Genomic DNA, 25,994 nt, shown 5'->3' on the forward strand with positions numbered 1-25,994 from the left:
TAATAAATGGTAGCTATGACACTTTTCTGCCACATACAACTGCAACCTCACACACTCATTTCTCCTATGGCATGGCGTACGTCACGAGCGGGATTAATGGATTATAAATTTTAATATATTACATGAAGGATTGTTGGCAGCACCAGCTGTGCTGTGTGGTGGATACATAAGACTCAGCAGCTGTATGAGTAATCATCATTTGCATTCAGCTTGTTTGATAATAATTGATCAAGAAACTTCCTGGCAGATTAAAACTGTGTGCCCGACCGAGACTCGAACTTGGGACCTTTGCCTTTCGCGGGCAAGTGCTCTACCATCTTTCAAGAATGGGTATTACTATGTACAATTTTCGCCAGAGAAAATCTGAAACTAGTGCATACCTTCAACATTTCCAACCTCTTAATGGTGAATTTCAGCTGATCTGTTACTGCCAAAAGGCTGAGGAAGCAGCACATCATCTCATAAGTATGTGAATATTGAGTCCTGTACTGGCCTAACTGTAGAATAGTTGATACTAACATAAGTGGGAACACAGTGTTTACCTGAGAAATACTATTCTCATGCCTAATGGCCCTCAACAGCTCTTCTTCAACTTGGTATGTGAAGCAGTGACAAAACAGAAAGCACTACATGGTGAGAGACCCTCAGCAGCTCCACTGGCAGAGTGAGGGGCAAAGCTCTCAGCCAATACCAGGCCTCTAAGTGACATTAATCCTTACGAATGAGCAATCACCTACTACGTGAAAGGGGTGCTCTGAGCTGTGTTCGGAAGACAATGACATTATATTCCGAACAGCTAAACTCCGAAGTTAGGCAGTGTTTGCACCCCATAGAAGATCATGTGCAGCGGAGTCCCTAAAAAGGAGGGATCGATTAAAGAACTGTATAACAAAATCACTGAGAACCTTGAAAGTTTCCACATGGAGCTAGGCCAAATAAATGTTACTAACTACGCTGAGTTGAGAGTCCTCAAATAGTAGCTTGATCAGATTATGTCAAGCTATGATCACACAAACAGATTCTAAATACCTAGTGAGCACAGGTTTCATAACACTGTGTACCATTGTTCGTGTATTAGTTTCACCGTGTCTGGATGATGATGATGATGATGCTGCCGCTGCCGATTCTGCAACTGATGTTCAGTTATCGAAAAGCCTTTTTTTTTTTTTTTTTTTTTTTTTTTTTTTTTTTTTTTTTTTTTTTTTTTTTTTTTTGGAACTTCGTTAAGTTCGTCATGACCAGTTTCAGGCTTTATATTGGGCCATTATCAATGGCAGCTGAAAGTTATGCTGTAGAGAAGCAACGTCAAATGTACATTTGATGTCGCTCCTCTACAGTATAACTTTCAGATGCACTTATAATGGCCTAATATAAAGGCGGAAACCAGTCATGTGGACTGAATAATGTTCTAAAAAAAGGCAACTGGAGCAGCTTTTTATTAAATTCTGATGAAGTCACAGACCATAGATTAAAGTACAGTATTGTTAGAAAGTTCAGTTTCTGTTCCCCAACTATGAATGTGACTCAGCTGTTAATATGACTAAGTCCAAATCATCCCTTCAGGAAACAATGGTCAAAATTAGCTGAGGGTTTTTCCACTTATGTTGCATACAGAACTCTGCCTCTGTCTCCAGAAAGGCCTACCTTGACACACAACTGTCAAAACTCTGACTGACGTTAACAGTATCAGAAGAGCTAAGCTCCGTCTTTAGCTCTGTTGCGCAGTATCACCTTGCAGCACAACTTGCTGATGAGAGCCAAGTTTGGCAGCTGCTTCACTGGTCACCTCTGGCTGTCATACCACAGCCCCTCAATGTAAACCCTCATTAGGTACAGGTGCAGAGAACATACAGATACCCTGTATGACACTGGAGACCACAGTGACTACATGGCATTTATGCCACATTCAAGGTCACAATTTAACATACAATATGAAAGCTTACCCTGCTATAAGTTAGTAAGCAGCTGATATTGGTAGACCTACCAATCCCACAAACAGACAAGATGGTCATGAATTGTGGGAATGGCAGTGTGAGTATATGCTTTGTCATGCTGAGCATCTCATTCACCTGCTAGTCTTGGCACCAAGACCATATCTTTGACTATCTATATTTACTGTTTGAATGATTGTACAGGACTCTAACAATATCTGAAAACCTTATCCACACCGGTGGCTTTCTAACTATAATTTCAATCAATATAAATTGATGTTCAAAGCTTAATTAAAGATTTCAGTTAATGTTATAAATCACTGGCAGACTGAACCAACAATCACACACACCCTAAGCATGCAGAGTTGAGAAATGTTTATGTACGATCTTGTACTGTTATCAAAATCAAGATCTTTGAGAAATTTCATGGTTCTCAATAGTGATAATTAGAATCCATACTCTTCCATGCAAATAATGGTGTTAGACTGATTCTTAAATAGTTTACTATAAATATTCATTTTCCTGATTTAGAGATTGAGAGCAAAGAAAATTGGGTGGCATCTCTATTTCGAGACTTCCATTTTAGTGCCATTAAGATTTTTGCCACTTGTCATTCTATTATTTACCATTCATTGCTTGCATGTTAGACTCTGCAGCTGGTGGAGAAGAAAGCCAACTGGAACAAAAAAACAACTTTGGAAGACAGGTGGTAAGCAAACTTCACTCTGTCGAGCTAGGGAAAATTGCAAGACATCTTCATTAAAAATTGATCAATGCAGCTCCCCACATGCAACAATTCACAAAGAACAACTTGTGCTGTTAGCACATCCAAAACAGCAGCAACATTACATGTCTCATCCTAATTAATTAATTGCTTAGTTAGGGATGGGTAGGAACTGCTACAATTACTTGCAAAGTAGTGATGAAGAATGGCTCCCTTTATTGATAAATATGACCACTCCATCTGTAGATATCTTCCTAATTAGACTTATTTTTGCGGAAGCTACATCCCCTTATCACAGAGGCAATGATGTTTTCATAATATGTTTCCCACAGACGAACCAGACTCCTGCAACCATTTTTGATTCACTGGAGTATTGTAATTATTTATCAGTAATTTTTTCTCTCATTATCCTATTCTTGCCTTCAATATGGTGAGCCTACAACCATAGGAGAGCAGTACAGAAGGCTTGAATTGGTCTCTACATGGCTTTGAGTACCAGTCATTCTAGAAATATATTTTCGTCTATGAAATCAAACAAAAGTAGTGTAATATGGTCACGGTTTTGTTCCCATTTACTTCATATATTGGTTTGTATTAACCTCCTCTCTCTGTGAGAACACTGACAGTTTTGCGACTGTATGATTTTGTGATTTTCTGCTTTGTACTTTCTGTGTTATACTTCCACAATGTTAGTTTGATCTTGATGTCCTGTATTTGTGTTACAGTATTAGCTTCAGATATTAGTTTTCTCACAGCCACATTAAAAGAAGCAGTGGTAGTCAAGTGCTGCAATTGCCTTTAAAGTTAGCTCTGTGTGTGTGTGTGTGTGTGTGTGTGTGTGTGTGTGTGTGTGTGTGTGTGTGTGCGCGCGCGCGTGCATGCAGGGAGGGTGGGGGTGGGGGGGTGGCGGGGGGGTGGCAGGAGGGGTGGAGAGTTAGAAGTAGTCATCATAATGTACATTATAGTAATCTTAAGGTAGGGCTCAACAGCTCACTTGTTTAAAGTGTGAACACTTGCCCTTGCACACTAACTTGCTCATGAGAAGAATTGCTGTCATCTGGAGAGCGGCTGAAATGTGCGCACTCCATGTAGTTGCAATAACACAGAAAAAGCACCAACTGTGTGATAGGGGAGGGTCAACGACGATGGTGGTACCTTCTAATAGCAGTAATGGCCAGACCACATTGTGTAAGATCACTAATATATATATATATATATATATTTTTTTTTTTTTCGAATTTCAATCTGCAGTGTGAGAAAACTTATGCTTTTACACAAAAGATCAAGTTCACAAAATGTTTACTGTATCACCACACTGAATACTTTCAGGAAGTTCAGCTAACAAATGCACTATATGTCTTAGCACATAAAATAAATTTGAAGGACCTGACTGTGTAACAGAGGTTTTAAAACTTGAAAGGAACATCTCTGATGAATTGGAAGAAAAATCAAGTGAACATGCCATTCAAACAAGCTACAAAACTGCATCACTTTTAGCAAATTCCTTGTGGCCATTAACGGATGGTAAATTCATAAAATAATACTTTGTACATGCAGTTGAACATTTATGTCCAGCACTGGTAGAACAGTTTCAAGTGCTGGCAGTATTAAACGTGAAACTCACGTATCCATCACAAGTTACCTCAGATAATGTTCACAGCCAACTTGCAAAACATTTGGGAAGAGTGTTTTGCATATTCTTTAGTGTTCTGTGAAAGAGAACATATCATAGGTACACAGTGGGATGCAACATTCTTAGCAATGTTGAAGCCAGTATAGAAAAGGTTGGTTTCTCATGGAATTCTATATTCTGTGTGTCTACAGACTGAGTACCAGACATGTTCATAAATGAATCAGGAGCTAAAATGCAATTGAAAGGGAAATATAAATGCTCCAAAGTACCCACCACACACTGGTCTGCAACTCTACGTAACTGCAGTGCAACAGGGAGCATAAAAACAGTCTAAATTTCTCCAAGCATTTCCCTTATGATTGATTTCCTCATTTACACTTGTCTCCACACAGCTCCCAACCCTATTCCTTGTGATGATGGAGAGGGCACAGCACTCATTGTTCACAGGCCTACGATCACTGTCTGTTCGTGGAGCACATTTGCTATGAAGCCCTGTCTTAAGGTCTTTAATCCTCCTGTCCTCTATGTATACGGTACACTCCCTTCCTCATCCCTGGTCGATGATCCAGCAACCCTCTACTTTAGGTGGATTTGCTTTTACAGCATTTGAAGCATCTGATAAAACTTTTTAACAAAATGTCAAATTTTACCGTGTTTATAGATCCATCTTGCATGAGCACCAATAGCATGGGACTGTTTAATGCAATTATAAGTGTGGCCATTCTCTCTAATATCTCATTAATATTTTTAAAAATTTATTTTTTGCTTCAAAGATACGAATACTTGTCCATTCTTTTTTTAACTTTTTCATATCTATCTCCCCTATATCCTAGTTGTTTGTTTCATTGAAGCAACATGCAAAGATGATTAACAGTTCTACAGTAGCTGCTACATGTCGCTGGCTAATATTTCCTTGAATACTGTAACATCACCAAGTTGTGGTTAGGTAAGGACAAGAGTGTGGCTTCAATTACTACCCTAACAGTGTGTCTATCTACCTGTTGTTCTGCCATTACTTACTTAAAATTAACTGCTGAATTTATAGTTATCGAATTTATTTTTATCTTCTTTTACTTAACACATGCCTCAAACCAACTATCAGTAACCTGACAATGAGACCGTTGTCTCTTGATACCCATAGTTAACTTGATCAAGTATTCAGAATGAGATTTTCACTCTGCAGCGGAGTGTGCGCTGATATGAAACTTCCTGGCAGATTAAAACTGTGTGCCCGACCGAGACTCGAGCTTGGGACCTTTGCCTCTCGCGGGCAAGTGCTCTACCATCTGAGCTACCGAAGCACGACTCACGCCCGGTCTCACAGCTTTACTTCTGCCAGTATCTCGTCTCCTACCTTCCAAACTTTACAGAAGCTCTCCTGCGAATTTCGCAGTTTTTTAAATAACACCCTGTATTTGCGTTAAGGATTGCCTTGCAATAGTTGACAGCTGATGTGACAATACTGTAGTGCCACATGAAAAAACAAATGATCATGTAATTATGATCAAAGTATAGGCAATTGCTGCAATATTTTTTGTCCTTTTTGTGGACTGGGCATATCAGACCACCTATCTATTCTCCAGGTATTCCCTCTAATTCAAGTCCTACCTGCTACATAATACCTCACAGTATAACATGTCTCTCCTTCCTTCTAGTAGTTCTACCCTAATTCCATTGTTTGCTGGTGTTCATGTTGTTGTTGTTGTTGTTGTTCAGAATGCTGTTTTCTTCTTTAGCTCTTTGACAATGACAGCTGCCATCTCACCTCACTGCTCTCCTACCACCGTTCCCTTGACATTCATCTATAGGCGAGTCAGTCTCAGAAGATCCTGACAGCTGCAGTGGGCTGGGCGATGCTGCTTCGCATGGCTACCTCAACCATTCTCTTAAAGCTATTTTGTAAACGTCTCTAAGGCATTGCCTATGTGCTGTCACAGCAATATAGACAACTAATGTTTTCACCTGCAGCCATTAGCACTACACAGCTGAAAGCTGGCAACAGTGCTTTAAGCTGTCGGTGATCTTCACATACCGACTGAACTATAGTTCTAATAATACATTTGTTTGTGTGGCTGTGCAGCTGTTAACATATGTTGTTATAGATTATCTGTCTTGAGGTGACTGCGATGTAATAAAAAGAATTACACCAGATGTGTTTCGCTTTTATTTACAAAGCATCTTCTGTGGTATTCTGTAAATTGGATACACATGTTTGTACATTTATTTTTTGTAAAACTGCCTATTGGCTTCTGTCTCGGGTTCTTCGGCCGACGTTCATCTAATGATTTTTCTGACGTTTCGCCGGCATGAGTGGCTGGCATTGTCAAAGCTTCACCCTCCATTGCCGGTGGTGAACTGGAGCCGAGCTCGCGGCCGCAGGCTATATGTACCTGGCACGCCAACGTCCGAGGGCTTCTCCACAGTCATTTCCGTTGTGGACTCAGGACATTTCATTGAGAAGCTGAAGAAACTGAAACTTGCATCAAAAGACACCCTTGTCAGCTTTGATGTTATTTCGTTATTTACAAAAGTGCCACTCAGTGACGCTCTGGCGCACACCGGTCCATTTTCCCGCAAGACATCAAAAAGCTCTTCCATGCCTGTCTCGCCACGAGCTATTTCACATGGAATGGCGGGTGGGGGAGGGGAGATGGGGGAGGGGGGCATGGTGGGGAGAGGGGGGCATGGTGGGCAGAGGGGGGCATGGTGGGCAGAGGGGGGCATGGTGGGCAGAGGGGGGCATGGTGGGCAGAGGGGGGCATGGTGGGCAGAGGGGGGCATGGTGGGCAGAGGGGGGCATGGTGGGCAGAGGGGGGCATGGTGGGCAGAGGGGGGCATGGTGGGCAGAGGGGGGCATGGTGGGCAGAGGGGGGCATGGTGGGCAGAGGGGGGCATGGTGGGCAGAGGGGGGCATGGTGGGCAGAGGGGGGCATGGTGGGCAGAGGGGGGCATGGTGGGCAGAGGGGGGCATGGTGGGCAGAGGGGGGCATGGTGGGCAGAGGGGGGCATGGTGGGCAGAGGGGGGCATGGTGGGCAGAGGGGGGCATGGTGGGCAGAGGGGGGCATGGTGGGCAGAGGGGGGCATGGTGGGCAGAGGTGGAGGGCAGAGGTGGAGGGCAGAGGTGGAGGGCAGAGGTGGAGGGCAGAGGTGGAGGGCAGAGGTGGAGGGCAGAGGTGGAGGGCAGAGGTGGAGGGCAGAGGTGGAGGGCAGAGGTGGAGGGCAGAGGTGGAGGGCAGAGGTGGAGGGCAGAGGTGGAGGAGAGAGGTGGAGGAGAGAGGTGGAGGAGAGAGGTGGAGGAGAGAGGTGGAGGAGAGAGGTGGTGGAGAGAGGTGGAGGAGAGAGGTGGAGGAGAGAGGTGGAGGAGAGAGGTGGAGGAGAGAGGTGGAGGAGAGAGGTGGAGGAGAGAGGTGGAGGAGAGAGGGGGAGGAGAGAGGGGGAGGAGAGAGGGGGAGGAGAGAGGGGGAGGAGAGAGGGGGAGGAGAGAGGGGGAGGAGAGAGGGGGAGGAGAGAGGGGGAGGAGAGAGGGGGAGGAGAGAGGGGGAGGAGAGAGGGGGAGGAGAGAGGGGGAGGAGAGAGGGGGAGGAGAGAGGGAGATTATAATAATCAATAAGTTTACACTTTGGTTAAGCATTTATCAATAAAACAACTTAAGTAGTGGTGGTGGTGGTGGCAGTGGTAGGCCAGAGATACTGTTACAAAGGACTAGAATTCATACACCATAGCAACAGACCACCACTGATCACATTTTTACAAAAATAGCTTGGCAAGTTTAAATGCAGCACAGAATCACAATATTTCACTTTCAAGGACGGGAGAACCAATGTCATTACAACTGGTAACTGTTGAAAAACAGTTACCTACTGTCAAGTGAGAGTTGTATTTAACAGCTAGCAAGTTTTAACTCTTATGTAGCACTAATATTTTCAAATATTTTATGAAGCATATTCTCAAACAGAAAGGAAATGAACTGCAAGATAAGAAGAATATAACACTGATGGACATCCTTAAATAAATGTGACAAAAATAAATGTTGAAACAAATGCAGTAAAATATAAATTAAGTGAACATATTTTCTGTGTAGTTTACCATACGAAGGTTGGCAGTCCACTGGGTAAGAACTTTGACATCAACACCAAGGCGGTGCCACACTTCCAAATTTTTATTCTGAAGTGATGATGGCGATCCTGGCTCCTCAGTTTGATGACTACTGGGGCTGGTTGAGACCTGCACTGCATAGTAATTTCATAATTACATAGTGTTTTTGTACATAATTCAATACAAATGTCAATATAACAGTGGCTACAGCAATCTATCCTCTAATACAAGCTGTTCCATCTTGTGTACTGACTGACAGGTAGTAAGGTACCCACGTGTAAAAAGAGCAGGGGTGGGCAAGAAGATGATGCATGGGCAGCCTATACGACAATGTTGCACCAACCAAGCACAAGCAGGCAGCAGTGGCCAAGTGGTACAATCTGTGCAACAGGGCTGCCTGGCAGACAGCCTATATGGCTACGTTTGCCTGAGGATGAGCTGAAATGCGACAGGGTGCACCCTGCCCTATGGGGCTGCAATGGAATAACCTTCTCTAATAGGTGTTTAACACAGTCAAGAGCAGCACATTTACAAGCTCCTCCAGTTGACAGTCGAATGAAAATTCCTCCAAAACAAGGTCAGTCACTCTAAACAACTATTAATGGTCAAGAGAGTTCAAAGAAGGGCAGCTTGTTTTGCATTATCGACAAATAGTGGAGAGATTGTCATGGAAATGATACAAGATTTAGGGTGGACATAATTAAAACAAAAGTGTTTCTCGATGAGGCAGGACCTTCTCATGAAATTTCAATCACCGACTTCCTCCTCCAAATGTGAAAATATTTTGTCATCAATCTACATAGGGAGAAACGATCACCACAAGAAAATAAGCAAAATCAGAGCTCACTTGGAAAGATATAGGTGTTCAATTTTTCTGCATGCTGTCCGAGGAATAACAGAATTATTGTGAAGGTTGTTTCATGAATCCTCTGCCAGGCACTTACCGTATTTACTCGAATCTAAGCTGCACTCGAACCTAAGCCACACCTGAAAAATGAGACTCAAAATAAAGGAAAAAAAAAATTTTCCGAATCTAAGCCGCACCTGAAATTTGAGACTCGGAATTCAAGGGGAGAGAAAAGTTTTAGGCCACACCTCCAAATCGAAACAAAGTTGGTCCATTGCAATATGAGACACAATGTAGGTTGAATGAATGACGATACAGCTACAGTAGTTTGGTTCAAGTCGTAAGCTTAGCAGTTAAGCTTTACCACGTAGCCATTGCTATGCGTCAGGTGCTCCGTCCGTATTTATACGGGTACCCTTCCTTTTTCACGTCTGGTTTGAATCGATTGCTTATTTTGCTTTGATCTGATAAGTGTCGTTTTCTTTGTTATAGGTGTTTGCGTCACTCTTAAGCTGAAAATGCATTACTGCACTGTGTCATGCATTGTTTGTCGCATTCTGGTAGTGCTACGGCTTGTCGCGGCTCGCGGCATGGCTTGCTTTTGTGTGCGCTACCGCCGCGTACAATAAAGAGGAATCGTCTCATTAGCAAAACAATGGCAAGAGACTGCTATTTGTTGTTACTTACACTGCTGCTTTCTTTGATAATGATCTACAAGAACCAAATAATAGACTGCGTATGATAGAACATGTTCTGAATGAGAGTTAGGCGAAAATTTTTCTCCGTTTGAAAATCTTTGCGGCCGCTTCTTTATTATATCAAATTCTGCACAGAAATTAGTCATCTTAGATTTAAAAATCTAGTCACTTGCCGTGCTTCATTTCTGACTGTATCACTATTAGGCATAAGAAAAATACGAATATAAACATGACACGATACGTATATTCTTCCGCGTTGGCTGTTGTCTCACTCTAGTTTCGTAGTTTGTTAGGCAGACAGGATTTAAATGAGATAGCAGCAAACACGAAAGAATACATGGCAAAATGTTTATATTCGTATTATTCTTATGGTGAAGAGAATACTGTATGTGATTCAAATTTCATCAGGTTCCTATTAGCAACCATCTCTTCTCAAAGATAGGAAGAAATTCAGAACGTAGAGTTGGCCATATTGACAAACATCCGAAACAGTCTTGCCAGTCAGATTTTCGTAGTACACTGAAATTGTGCTACATTCGATGATGAACAATATGGAATTTGTATTTACTTCGTTGGATAATGTATGAAAATGCAGTGGTCGAAACTCGCGGCGGAGAAAAAAGCTCGTCTTCCACTTACAAAGCATGCCTGGGTAGCGCTACATATATTCGACGGCAGAAGTTAGTTGTAGCGGCACATACCAACATTTTTCATAACTTCCGCTTGCTTTGCACTCGATTCTAAGCCGCAGGCGGTTTTTTGGATTACGAAAACCGGAAAAAAAGTGCGACTTAGATTCCAGTAAATACGGTAAGTGTGATTTGCGAAGTAGCCAGGTAGATGTAATAAGTAAAACAGGGTGTATATGTGGACATGGACAAAAAAATTCCCGGATTTTTCCCAGATGTCCCAGTTAAAAATACATACTTTCCCAGGTGAAAATACACTTTTTTTATGTTAAGTGACAGAATGCTTTCTCTCGGAACCATAAAACTTATCAACCATTTGAACGGTTAAAGGCTTTATACACCAGCTTAGAGCTTCCCGGCACTTCAGAAAACGAACACACACACACACACACACACACACACACACACACACACCATAAAAAAAAGGAACACGCTTTTTGGAGAAAACTTTGATGTGCAGCAGCATGTACACTGCATATTTTGGTAAGTATATATTTGAATTCCACCAAACAAAGCATGCTACTTTTCGAAGCATTGAAATGGAGATTGCAATGCGCTTTAGTAAGCCAGTCATAGCTGATGACACATGATCTCGCCAGCAGATATTCAGAGCAGAAACATGTGATGTAGTCTGCCAGTAGCAACCAACATCGCTGTTCAGTAGCGCGAACACACAAATAGGAAATGTTAATGGTTTAAATTAATATACATAGTGTAGCTACAAGAAAAGCTAAGCTTTCACACATAATACTGGTATTTTTTGCATGTGTAAAACTTTAATGTACACCACACAAATGTGCCAGTAAGATTTTAAATAATACATTAACATCTGGGCTCAAAATTCTTCTGAGTTGTTGGCCCCCAGAGTGTTTAAGCTTTAAACGAGAACCAAACGTTCTGTGATTTAAGAAATTCAAAGCACATTCACACATGTAACATAATTCACGTTGCATAAAATGAAATTTACTTTGAAAATAACGCTTTTCAACAACCATTTGCAATACTTTCCCGCAACCTTTTAGAATTCCTTTCAGCAGTTCTCATCGAGCGCCAGAAAATAGTGTTACTGTGGTCGCACAGCTAGTACCAGAACTGTTTTATCTCATGTTTGGCTATTATGGCAGAATGCCATATGTATCAGGAGGTAAAAACTGGTACTTTTAATTCAGCAAACAGTTCATACAAGCCAATACTGTGGAATGAAAGACTTCATTTCAAATAAATTGACTGCCTCTGCGGAAAATATTAATAAAAACCAAATTTCTGTAGCAAATCAAGAAAAGTAAGTTCAGTCTTCTGCAAGGCAATTAATGCTTGACTGGCAAAATCCTGAAAATAAAATAAAACCACGAAACTAAGACTAAGTACATATTTTAGCTTCCATAAATATGTGAATGTATCTTAATTCATGTGCTAGCTCTCAGCCCCAGAAATCCATTTTGTTTTCATCTGACGTGAGAGTTGTAAACAAAGAAGAAACAATGAAATCACTAAACCTAAACAAGGGTCACATGGAGACTACTCCCCTCTCCACTGCAACTTACGACTGCGCATGCGCGAATCTGGCAACTTGGGCTCGCCAAAAGCATTTTTTCCAGCTAGTGTATGGCTGCTTGTTGCTACTGCCGATACAGCTAACAGCCGTACTTCAAGCAGCCATATGCGGGAGCAGGTACTGCTCATGTGTGACTCTACTGCGCATGTGCACAAGCCCACTGGCAACTGCTCAAACCAACATATTGTAAACCGTTGTGACATCATGGTCATCGGAAGCAGTTTGTTGTTTCGAAGTATTGCATAGTCTTCATCCCAAAGCCTTTAACACATTTTGGTGTTGGCAGATACTTGCGTATGCACTGTGTTATGTTGTTGGAAATGGTGTATTTCCTTTGCAGCTTGAGTTTATTCTGGTTTTCTTTCCCCAGTTTATGTTTCATTGAGTAGCGGGCTAAAGTTTTTTTTTTAGTATCAGTTCTCACCACTCAAAATTTAAAAAATTTTACTGAAAACTAAAACAATGAAAAATACCCAGAATTCTAAAAAATTCCCGTGTTTTCCCGGTTCTCTCCTGGATGAAAAAAATTCCCAGGTTTTACCCAGATCTCCCGGTTGAACCAGGTTGTATACACCCTGATACAGTTCATATCCCAACAAATATTTTGAGTCATCTGTCTTTCGACTGATTTGATGCGGCCTGCCACGAAATCCTCTCCTGAGCCAACTTCTTCATCTCAGTACTTGCAATCTACATTCTCAATTTTTTGCAAGCTGTATTCCAATATCTGTCTTCCTCTGCAGTTACTACCCTCTACAGCTACTTCTAGTGCTGAGGAAGTTATTCCCTGATGTCTTAACAGATTTGCTATCATCCTGTCTCTTCTTCTTGCCAGGGTTTTCCCACATATTTCTTTCCTCTGATTCTGCATAGAACATCCTCATTCCTTAGCTTATCAGTCCACCTAATTTTCAACATTCACCTGTCGTACCACATCTCAAATACTTAATTATCTTGTTCCAGTTTTCCCACAGGCCATATTTCACTACCATACAATGTTGTACACCAAACACACATTCTCAGAAATTTCTTCCTCAAATTATGGCCGTGTTTAATATAGCAGACTTCTGTCGGTCAGAAATCCCCTTTTTGCCACTGCTACTCCGCTTTTATGTTGTCCTTGATCTGTCTGTCGTTAGTTATTTTGCTGCCTAGGTAGTAGAAGTTCTTAACTTTACCTACTTCATGACCATCAATCCTGATGTTAAGTTTCTCGCTGTTCTCTTTTTCTGCTACTTCTCATTACTTTCATCTTTCTTCAATTTACTCTCAACCCATATTCTGTACTCATTATACAGTTCATTTCATTCAGCAAATCATATATTTCTTCTTCACTTTCACTGAGGGTAGCAATGTCATCAGTGAATAGTGTCACTGATATCCATTCACCTCGAATTTTAATTACACTCCTGAATCTTTCCTTTATTGCCATCATTGCTTCTTTTATATATAATTGAACAGTAGGAGCGAAAGATTACAACTCTGTCTTTCACCATTTTTAATCCGACTACATCTGTCTTGCACCCTTTTTAATCCAAGCACCCCGTTCTTGGTCTCTCCTCTTATTATTCCCTCTGGGCTCTTGTACATGTTTACATTACCCATCTCTCCCTGTAGTTTGCCACTATTTCCCCAGAATTTTGAACATCTTGCACCATTTGACAATATCCAATGCTTTTTTGAGGTCAACAAATCATATAAACATGACTTTATTTTTCTCTAATCTTACTTCCATTATCAAACACAACATCGGAACTGTCTCTCTGGTGCCCTTACGTTTCCTAAGACCAAACTGATCTGTATGTAAAACATCATCAATTTTCTTTTCATCCAACTTGGATGGATAAGCTGTTGAGCTGACTGCGATGGGGAAAAAAAAACAAAAAATATATATCTCGCACTTGTCAGCTCTTGCAGTCTTCGGAATTATGTGGATGATATTTCTCCGAAAGTCAGATGGTATATCGTGAGTCATACATTCTCCACACCAACGTGTATAGTCTTTTTGTTGCCACATCCCCTAACAATTTTAGAAATTCTGATGGAACGTTGACTATCTCTTCTGCCCCATTTGATATTCTGCCTTATTTGATGTTAAAGTCTCCAAAGCTCTTTTAAATTCTGATTCTAATACTGGATCCTCTATCTCTTCTAAATTGACTCCTGTTCCTCCTCCTATCACATCAGACAAAATCTGCCCCCCCCCTTCCCCCCATAGTGGCCTTCAATGTACTCTTTCCACTTATTCACTCTCCCCTCTGCATTTAGCAGTGGATTTACTGTTGCACTCTTAATGTTACCATCCTTGCTTTTAATTTCACCGAAGGTTTTTTTACCTTCCTATATGCTGAGTCAGTCCTTCCAACAAACATTTCTTTTTGTATTGCTTCACATTTTTCATGCTTCCACTTCATCTTAGCTTCCCTGCACCACTTATTTATTTATTTCCTCAGTGACGTGTATGTCTGTATTCCTGAATTTCCCTGAACATTTTTGTATTTCCTTCTTTCATCGATCAACTGAAGTATTTCTTCTGGTTCCCATGGTTTCTTTGCAGTTACCTTCTTTGTAACTACATTTTTCTTCCCAACTTTGATTGACCTTTTTAGAGATGTCCGATTCTCTTCCACTGCACTGCCTACTGAGCTATTCCTTACTGCAGTATTTACAGCCTTAGAGAACTTCAAGCGTATCTCTCCATTCCTTAGTACTTCCATATCCCACTTCCTTGCATTTCGTTCTTCGTGACTGACCTCTTAAACTTCAGCCTACTCTTCATCACTATTACACTTTGATCTGAGTCTATATCTTCTCCAGGATACAACTTACCATCCAATATATGACTTTGGAATCTCTGACCATGATGTAATCCAACTGAAATCCTTCCGTGTCTCCCAACCTTTCACAGTACATCATGTCATCCTCCTCTTGTGATTCTTGAAAGGAGTATTTGCTATTACTAGCTGAAATTTATTACAGAGCTCAATTAGTCTTTCTCCTCTCATTCCTAGTACCAAGCCAGTATTCTCCCACAACCCTTTCTTCTACTCCTTTCTTTACAACCATATTCCAGTCCCCCCAAGAACTGTTAAATTTTCAGCTCCCTTTACATACTGCATTACCTGTTCAATATCATCGTATCCTTAGTCTTTTCATCTTTAGCTTGCGATGTCTGCATGTAAACCTGAACTATTATTGTCAGTGCTGGTCTGCTGTTGATTTGGATGAGAACAATCTGATCACTGAACTGTTCACAGTAACACACGCTCAACCCTACCTTCCTATTCATAATGAACTGTACCCTCATTAACCAATGTGCATTGGTGTTGCTATTACTCTCTACTCATCTAACCAAAAATCCTTGTCTTCTTTGAGCTTCACTTCACTAACCCCCAAAATATATATATTCCTTCAATCCCTTGCATATCCCTTTCTTTTCAGATTTTGTAGCTTCCCCATCACATTCTAGTTTCTGACATTCCATGCCCCGACTCATAGAATGTTATCTTTTCCTTGGTTATTCAATCTTTTTCTCATGGTCACCTACCCCTTAGCAGTTCCTTCCCAGAGGTCTGAATGGGGGCCTATTCCAGAATCTTTTGCAAATGGAGAGATCACGATGACACTTTTTCAATAACACGCCACATTCCTGCAATTCTGATGTTACTATTATTAGTCTGCCAACTCCTTTACATACAACAGACACTTCATTGTGAATAGCAGAGTAATCACGTAGATGTAGGGAACATGAACAGCAAGTGTCTCCATTCATTTCTCTGGGGCATACCTGAAGTTCTGTGTATACATGTTGATCAATCCCCATCTAAGATAACATGGTGTGCCCTCCTTACCAAGAAAAAGGCAATCCAGTCACAAATTTATACATCCAGATATTTGTATAAGTTTACAGATTCCAGTTGAGACTGTTATTGTTTGCAAAGTACACAATTTCACATTTCAAGCAGGTTGCAAGTATCTGTACCACTTCAAAATTTTATTACACTCACACAACATTTTTGCAGCTTTTTTCAGAGAGTACTCCATTATAGATAACTCACTTGCAAAATTTTGAGGTTAGTATTATTAGTCTGCAAAATCTTTTACATACAACATGAATAGCAAGGGTCCCAAAACATTTATCTGGAACATGCCTGAAGTTATATCTACATCTGTTGATCAATCTCCATCTAAGATAACATGCTGCACCGGCCCTATCAACAAAATGTCAATCCTGTCACAAATTTTGCATGATGAGCCTCATGGCTGTGTTTTTTATAATAAGTGCAAATGCATAAAATGCTTTTTGGAAATCAAGAAATACGTCAGAGTCTGAATATTGTTGTAAAGTAAAAAACATTCTATAAACAATGTTTAAATTATGATGAAACTTCTGACTTTTTTTTCTTTTTTCTTTTAAAGATCCTGTTCTCATCTTTTTTTGTCCATCTCAATAGCAAATACTGTAAATCTACTGTACCTGGACTAGGAGTTGCCAACTGGTATACATAACGCCCTGAAACTGGTGACAATTCTGACTTGCGCATAGTAGGGCTCTTCCAATATGAGCTCAGAAAGTTTGTTGGTTGTTCCATTGTTTCACCTGTAATTACACAACAAAATAAAATAAAATGTCTCAGCTGTAACCACAACTACAAAAATAAGAATTAATTATGTTCTCAAAATCAGAGCCCCTGCCACTCTAATATTTTACATGCTGTGTCAAAAAGGATTACAATATTATGTACACAACAGCAATACTTATACGCTCGGTATAATACCTTGAGAAAAACTGCAAAATTTCGATGAGATAGAATTGTAGATCATTAAATTTAGAAGACAAAATTCCTGAAATAAAATAAAAGATAAAGCAGTCCTCAGCTCAAGGTCTTTCCGAGGTCTTGTTCAGAATGTGTTGTGCAAGGTGTGCCTTCAATGCAGCTAAGTTTGCAATCGACACACTGAACACAACATCTTTCAGACAGCCCCACAGCCAGAAGTCACACGGATTAATATCAGGTGATTGGGACGGCCAGGCTGTAGGGAAATGGCGACTGATAATTCTAGCATTTCTGAAATGGCACTTCAGCAGCTGCTTAACTGGATTTGCAATGTGCGGAGGTGCGCCATCTTGCATAAAAATAATCCCATCCACACTGCTGGAGAGCTGGAATGACTTGGTTGCGCAAAAGACACTCATAATGCTTACCAGTGACAGTACATGTAACAGGACAGGAAACACCTGTCTCTTTGAAAAACTATGATCCTATGGTGCGATAAAACCACACTACATAGTGACCTTTTCAGGATGAAGTGGTACTGAATGATTTGCATGTGGATTGTCTGTTGCCCATATTCAACAGTGCTGTGTATTGACATATCCTGTCAGATGGAGGTGGGCTTCATCTGTCCACAAAATCTCACATGAGTAATCATTGTCCACTTCCATGAGAGCAAGAAATTCTAAAGCAAAGGTCTCGTTCACATGGGTAATTTTGAATGGATAGCAAAGAAGGATGTTTCATAGGATTTTACGCACTGCACTCTCGGGTACGTCCAATGTTCAGGCAATTTTCTGTGCACTACACGTTTGCACACCACCACTCCTCTCCTCCTGCAATGCTACGGCCACTGCTTCCACTGATGCCAAATCAATTCATTTCCTCCCTCTACCAGGTTGCACACCAAAAAAACTAGTCTTTTTGAATTTCCAAATCATTTTCTCCAGACCCATGGCAGACATTGGAACAACGCCTTTTTTCAAACCCTTGTGTTCAGAACTTCTGCAGAACAACGTGTACATAGTCACCATTTTTGTAATACAGCTTTACAAGCAGAGCACGATCCTGGATTGAGACAGTCCTGGCGAACATCGCAGACATGAAAGGAGGAAAACATGAGAACCTGGTGTGTGTATACCAACTTCAATGGGTCATGTGCATGACAGGTGTTTTCATTCACATATTCTATACAGCACCATATATTGATCAATTTTTACACTATTTTTTTTGTTCTGGCATACATTTTCCCCCTTCTCTGACAATATTCCGTTGCAATTTGACATCATTCTGACTAGTCGTGTTATTTCTACTGCATTTTAAAAGTTTAACTTTAATTATAATCATCCGGTAATTGGTCATGGTGGCTAGGAAGGAGGTTATTGGTTTGGAATCTGTCAGGTGTTAGGAAAGGTAGTGTTCAATAGCGGTATGGCCACGGGTAAAGTGAAGTAGCATCAATAGCGACGAGCAGGGCACCGTGTGGTAAAGGGATAGGAACTGTGGAAAGTCGGTGCAGGAAACAGTTTGTATCTTTTATATAGGAGGCTAGGTTCCGGGTAATAGGTTGAAGGTGTTGGTCTACGAGAGCAGACATTCTCTCAGTGGGGGCACAGTGAGACATCTGTAAACCCAAAATGTATATGTACAAAAGATACTGTCTTACCAACTGCAGCACACTTTTCCTTCACTTCATAATCCTTTAAATACTGCTGCAGAGAACGTTCGTTCTCAATAAAATCTACTGGTGATGAAGTGTAAAAAGAGACTTTGTCTGGAGAAACAGGGCTGGTCTCTGTGGCAGGAGGTGAACCAGGTGAAAAGTTCCACGATGTTGACGGAGTAGAAATATTAGATCCTGAAAGTGAATTATTTTTGTAATGTAACAAATACAAACACAAAATAAATATGTTTTTCTTGGAGCTCGTTACAAGTACAAAACAAACAAATTTTAAATTTTATTTCCCAGTAACCAAATAAATAAGCAGTTTTGAGGAGAGACTTGTCAAAGTTGCAAAGCCAAGCAGGCAGTGGATGATACAGGGTCACTTACTGTAGCAGGTTTCTGAAAATTAAATATCAGTATGATTCTTACTGTTCTCTAAAACACATTGTTCGTAAATGATCATAATAAACATGAACTCCTAATTCTAGGACAATGCCAGTCTTGCTTCAGAATCTCGGTTTATAAGTTTTTGGCAGTTTATCTGTGATCCTGTTCATCCAGTTATTAATCTGGTGTAGTATTATAATTAAATTGCATGAATAATGGCTTGGTTCTCTATCAACTATTTTATTCACTGGTCCAAATTACATAATACAGCAAGATTGTCCATGCACAGCTTATGCAAACAGATGTCCTTGCAAGAAACAAGCAAAGTTACTCTTTTTAAGCATAACTAACATGACACAGACACTGACAGTTCTCAGTAGTGTGGAGCATACGTAAAATTTTCTACATGCCGAAGAACAAACAGAAACATTGAGAATATAATAGAAATAAAACATCCTTGGGTGGCTGGCACAAAAACTATTTTTGACAGTGCGAATTTGTAAGTACAAGCATTACAACACACATGCACCAGGGTCATTCCACGTCAGAACACGCAATAATTCAAGGATTTATAGCCCTCTATAAGGATTTATAACCCTCTATCTCAGATTTTCACAAAACTTTGCACATTTGCTTATACTTGTAACGTAGGAACTTCTGCAAAATCTTTTTGGTCTCATACTACAACTTTATATACTGAATTTTAAATGTAGTGATATTCTGATAACTGGGATCTGCAAGAATGGCAACGCAAAATGTACTTATCTACATAAATGCCAATAACTCAGGTGTTTAAGAAGCTTTTGATTTTGAGCTCTTTTTGAAAGTTAAGTAAGGCATGTAGCTAACAGATATCCTGTTATTGAAGCAATAAAGTTACAAAAAAATTTAGAAAAATGTTAATGTATGTCAATTTTTGATTTCAGAAAAATTGCAATGATGTGGTGAAATGCTAATATCACATTTCTACAACTTGCTGGGAACCTGATTTTGTTCTTAAATAATACCCTAGATTGTAAGCTTCCTAATAAAATAAAAAATTTTGGGTCTTCTGCTAACTGACACACACACAACTGAAATCAAAATACTTTTACCTGTTAAGGAAAAGGGTCATTTTAAGTCAGTTAATCCACTCAATGTCTCACTGCCTCAGATGTAAGGTATCAAATTAGCATTTTTATGTGCAACTCATTCAAGGCAGGAAAGTTAACTTTAAGTGTGAATATTTATTTCCTTTCATTTGACTAATTCAGTAATTTTTTAAAGGTTATAATACGTAGGATTTATGTGTTCAGCCAATCACCTGCTCACAGTGATAAAAAAATATTCATGAACAGCAGTAGCTTTCTTGAAACCTTTATAGGCATGAAAACAATGCAACAATTGCTAAAATTCATTACTGAGAATAAATGGCATCGAACAATTAGTCTATTTGGCCTCAGTTGCTCTTTGTATTTTTGCGAAGACAGGCCATATCTGTTTGTGGTGTGGCTTTATCATTCCACTTGTATAAAGTATGTTGTAAGTGAATTAGTGTTCAGTTAATCGCAATGAAACATGTGAACTCATGCACTTTTGGAAAATTACTAAAAACGCCATGTCATTGACGACATATAAACTCTACAAAAAATGGAAGAGCTGAGTGGAGACCAACGAGATTTGATATCGCTGCGATCCAATATAAGCTTACCACAAGTTCAAGAAAGTGCTACTATATGAGGACATCACAGATACTATCACTTAAATGTTTTTGAAAGTCATCAAAGAACTTGTGATCCTTTAAAAAACCAAAGACAAATAGTTAAAAGATCTTTGAGGTCAGTTTGCTTGTCTTTGTCTAAAACATTAAGTGCTACATGAATCTATGTAAAACCAGGCCAAAAAGTGGCCGTAACATACTGAAAATTTGTGAACAGAAAACTGACCATCATTAGTCACTGTCCATCCAGCCCCTTCCCTGTTCCCACTCCAGCACTACGCAGCTGTCATTCCACCACCACAACCAGTCTTCTTATATTTCTCCTATTCCACTCCCCAACTCCCCCCTGTCCACCGCCTAACCTGCAGCACTTCACTGTCTGTCATCCCCACCATACTATCCCTCCCCCTTCCTGCCCCAGCCTCCTCCTTAAAAACCCCCTCCCCCCGCCAAGTTGCCACTGCCATCATGCACTGGTGCTGCTGCTCACACTATAACTAAAGCCGCTTCAGTTAGTGTGATCGTTTCATAGATTTTGTTACTGATAATAACTTGACACCAGTGCCTACGAGCTTTAATTTGTACACTAAAGCACTGAAGGTGATCATTATGTGATCAAAAATCGATTTTGCTGTCAATAAATCATCAAAATTACGCCCAACACTGACCTTCCTTCTCATTTTACTTATATGGTCATTGTGCACACAGCACTCTATGGAGTCGCCAATCAATACTCTAAATAGTTCATAGCAGTTTGTCTGGAACCACACCAGTGTCTATCTTACTCCACAGGCATCACAAGTACTGCGATGGTTTGTGGTCCCCAATGACTTCTTGTGTTAGAACCTGATGGAGACATTCTTCTTGTTAAGTTGATTTCCTTCTGATTAACTCTGCCTTCAGCCCATTCTACGAATTGCTTTCAGGTGGCACAGTGATTACGTCTTGCACCTAGGTGGTGTCCGATTTATGGCCAACGCTAAGTTCAAAGAATCAGCAAATATGCTCAAGTAGAAGCCAGCATCTACTTGTGTGAGCAAGGTGGCTGGACAGTGAGGCCAGAAGGGCTGCAGTTGTACTGTGAGTCATGACACAGTGAGCTTTTCATCACTGCTGAGCTTTCTGTGATCTTGCAAATCGTTTGGAAGAAATGCATTTCATCCTTGCACAACCTGTATCACACTGTTGCGTGGCCATCAATATGCCTTGTCTGCATCCAGTGCCAGTGCAGATAGGTCAGTCATCACATACTTGCACCAACTGGTGACTTCCCTGCCACTAAGACTCTTCACACAGTTCCACACAAAATTATGTGGGGCATTTGCCTCCTCCTAATAGTCAACTCTACCTGCTAACCACGATCGAGTGTTTCACGCGATGACCAGAATTAGCACCAGTGGACAATATCTCAACAGAAACTTCGGTGTATTCCTTCCTGCTTGACTAGGTGCCATAATTCAATTGTCTACTCCACATCATGACGGACTGCAAAAAACAGGTTGAGTTGGATCTATTTGCCAAGCTCATGGCGTTCTCAGTAAAAGACACCTAGAAAACAATGAGCCACCGCCTGGCCGGCAATGGGATGACTGAACATTGAGACTGGTCTCTCAAAGCAGCAATGATATGACACAATACCAGGTGGATAGATGCTCTTCTGATGGTGGTGCAAAATGCCTATAAAACTGATCTACATGCCTCCTCAGCAGAATTAATACATGGAGAGACATTGCAACTAACAGGAGCATTTGCAGACATGACTACATTGCCTGATCTGGTCACATCTACCTTTGTTGGATGTCTGAGAGATCATGTGTCGAGCTTCTGACCTCCACAACCACCCAGACTAAGAACAGTTTTCCCGTTTATCCATAGCAGCCCGACCACATGTTCACATGTCAGGCTGTGTACCAATGACACCAAATCAGCTCATCAAAAGCCTCACACTGAGCCCCACCACGTCTTCAAGAGGGGAAACTGTACACTAGACATTCCAGTCAATGGGAAACATGCTGTAGTCTCTATCAACAGAGTCAAACAGACATTTTTTAACGTGCGCTGCCCCCTGCTGAGATTTCACAGTCACAGCCTCACCCAGCACCCTTTCCAGCAGCAACCACAACTGTCAGTTGTTTGTTCAGAGTGGTGGTCATGTGTTGTGACGCATTTGTTTACAAACTTCATGCTGTCAAAAACTGTTTTCACACCACCCATCAGGGGGGCTTTGTTTCTATTACACTGAAGTGCCAAAGAAACTGGTATAGGCAAGCATATTCAAATACAGAGGTATGTAAACAGACAGAATACGGCTCTGCTGTCAGCAATGCCTATATAAAACAAGAAGTTTCTGGTTCAGTTGTTAGATCAATTACTGCTGCTACAATGGCAGGTTATCAAGATTTAAGTGAGTTTCAATGTGTTGTTATTGGCACGTAAGTGATGGGACACAGCATCTCTGAGGTAGCGACGAAGTGGGGATTTTCCGGTGTGACTATTTCACGAGTGTACCATGAATATCAGGAATCTAGTAAAACATCAAATTTCTGACATCGTTGTGGCCGGAAAAAGATTCTGCAAGAACGGGACCAACGATGACTGAAGAGAATCGTTCGACACAACAGAAGTGCAACCCTTCAATAAACTGCTGCAGATTTCAGTGTTGAGCCATCAGCAAGTGTCAGCATGTGAATTATTCAATGAAACAACATTGATATGGGCTTTTGGAGCCTAAGGCCTACTCGTGTACCCTTGATGACTGCAGAACACAAAGCTTTAAGCCTCGCCTAGGCCCGTCAACACCGACATTGGACTGTTGATGACTGGAAACATATTTCCTGGTCGGATGAGTCTCATTTCAAATTGTATTGAGCTGATGGACGTGTACGGGTATGGAGACAATCTCATGAATCCCCGGACACTGCATGTTAACTAGGGGCTGTTCAAGCTGGTGGAGGCTTTGTAGTGGTGTGGAACATGTGCAGCTAGAGTAATACGGAACCCCTGATAGGTTTAGATACAACACTGACAGATGACACATACTTAAGCATCCTGTCTGATCACCTGCATCCATTCATGTACATTGTGCATTCCGATGGTATTGGGCAATTCCAGCAGGACAATGTGTCATCCCCACACATCCAGAATTGCTACAGAGTTGTTCCAGGAACACTTTCTGAGTTTAAACACTTCTGCTGGCTAACAAACTTCTCAGACATAAATATTAGGGTATCTGAGATGCCTTGCAATGTGCTGTTCAGAAGAGATCTCCATCCCCTCATACTCTGACAGATCTATGGACAGCCCTGCATGATTCATGGTGTCAATTCCCTCCAGCACTGCTTCAGACGTTAGTCAAGTCCATGCCACATCGTATTGTGGCACTTCTACGTGCTTGCTGGGGCCCTACATGATATTAGGCAGCTGTACCCGTTTCTTTGGCTCTTCAGTATATATTCTCTATGTGTCTATTTATTCTTAGGCCTGTAAAAAATTTCAAGTTTTTTATGTATGCTCCATGCTACAGAGAATTGTCAATGTCTCGTCATTCTAGTTACGAGTAACCAGAACAGTTTTGTTCTTTTCTGGCAGAAACATCTACTCACATTTGCTGAGCTCAGAGGGCCTTACTGCATTATCTAATTTTTACCAGCAAGAACAAAGTAACTGACAGAGAACCAAGATGATGTTCCTGCAATTTTATCATAATATTATACTTGATTAAAAGCTGAACAACCAAGATCACAGCTCCATGGTCAAAGTAGTGATCCTGATGTGAAATGCCTGTTGTATTACACACATTTGATGCAATACTATTGAAAACAATTTGCAAGATGATGGAAAGCCTGACACCACACACATCAATGTTTAAAGACTCACAGTACTACAACAGCCCTTCTGGTCTCACAATCTGGCCTTCTCTTACCCACAAGTCGAAGCCAGTTTCTTCTACTTAGGCATAACTACTGATGCTACATTTTCATTGGTCATAAGTCGGCTCCACCACCAGTAGATTGCCGAGCTGCAGGACATAATTGTCACGCCGACTGAAAGCAGTTTTTACTACTAGCTGAAGAGTTGGTCAGAAGGGTTTCGGCTTCACAAGATGAACACCTCTGTCAGGTCCTAACACAAGAGGACATAGGCAACCAGCAACCATTCAAATACTTGAAACACCTGTGGAGTAAGACTGACATTGGTATGGTTCCAGACAACCTGTTACAAACTATTTACCAGTCCTTTGCCGCCTACCACCAAGGTGATGATAGCACCCCAGTCGGATATGTCTTTGGATTAGAGATGGGCAAAACTGTTCTTTTTCAAAGATTGGATCAGAACTGGTCACTAACTAGAATGAGCTAGCTCTTTTTCATGATTCAGCACTCACTATTCACTCACAAAAATAAGTAAAAGGAAGGTACATTGCCTTTTTAATTCGGGTCACTAAACCTTCATTTTTATCTGATTTGGTCCTATTTTGAAAGAACACACAAAGAGGAGTAATAATTGTGTTTTATGTCCCTAGTAATTTTCAGATTCAGATTTTGTCTGCAGCAAAAATTCTTTCTTGAGATGACAATGCTGTCAAAACATCTTTCAGCTCAGCATTTAATGTACAGCAGGAGTCACAGTCCAAATGATCAAGCTTATTGTTGACCCACTATTGCTCATAACATCTACTGCGCCTTAGACCTTGAAGCTCTTGCCTGGACAACACAGCAGAAACACTCATTCCATCAGAAAAGAAGCACTAGAGATCTGATTGCTAAGATGAGTGGTTGAGTACATTCTGTCTGACAGGAGAGTGAATGTAGGCATGAGAAAAGAACTGAGAGTGAAAAACTTAAATGAGCGGATTAAAGAATATAAAAACAATTAGAAGAATTATGTCAAAAGAATGGAAGATGACAGACTGCCAAAACTGGTGATAATTATTACCCAGTGGGCAGAAGATATTTAGGAATACTGCAGAAAATCAACAGTTTCAACCAAGAAGGCATAACAGACAAATGCCTAATACATGCAGAGAGAAGAAGAAGAAATATCATATTAAAAATACCATGATTTTTTAAAGAAACTGTGATTATAATGAGTTTTGGAATTGCATACAAAACTCTGGTCTGATGTAAGAGGACTCCTGAAGGCATTAACCTGTTCAGGTCAAATGAATAAATACAAAACTAAACATAATATACAGCTTGTCTCATGATGAATGGTCTATAATCAGGTATATGACAGGAATGATCATTTTAAGCAAAAATAGAACATATGTAATGTACACTGTTCCTTAGTTTCTT

At 40.7% G+C, this 25,994-nt stretch overlaps 1 protein-coding gene across 1 annotated transcript in view; it reads right to left on the reverse strand.

The window, feature by feature from the left end:
- The window catches only part of LOC126484265 (transmembrane protein 209), a 153,355-nt gene that overhangs the window by 64,769 nt on the left and 62,592 nt on the right, over nt 1–25,994 (reverse strand). Inside the window, exons 5-7 of the mRNA XM_050107687.1 lie at nt 18,615–18,806; nt 16,651–16,773; nt 8,376–8,518 (exon numbers count right to left, since the gene is read on the reverse strand). Coding sequence (XP_049963644.1) covers nt 8,376–8,518; nt 16,651–16,773; nt 18,615–18,806 — 458 coding nt within the window. The remainder of the gene's footprint in view (nt 1–8,375; nt 8,519–16,650; nt 16,774–18,614; nt 18,807–25,994) is intronic.

The sequence above is a fragment of the Schistocerca serialis genome, chromosome 6 (genome assembly GCF_023864345.2).
Source record: "Schistocerca serialis cubense isolate TAMUIC-IGC-003099 chromosome 6, iqSchSeri2.2, whole genome shotgun sequence".
Classification (NCBI taxonomy): domain Eukaryota; kingdom Metazoa; phylum Arthropoda; class Insecta; order Orthoptera; family Acrididae; genus Schistocerca; species Schistocerca serialis.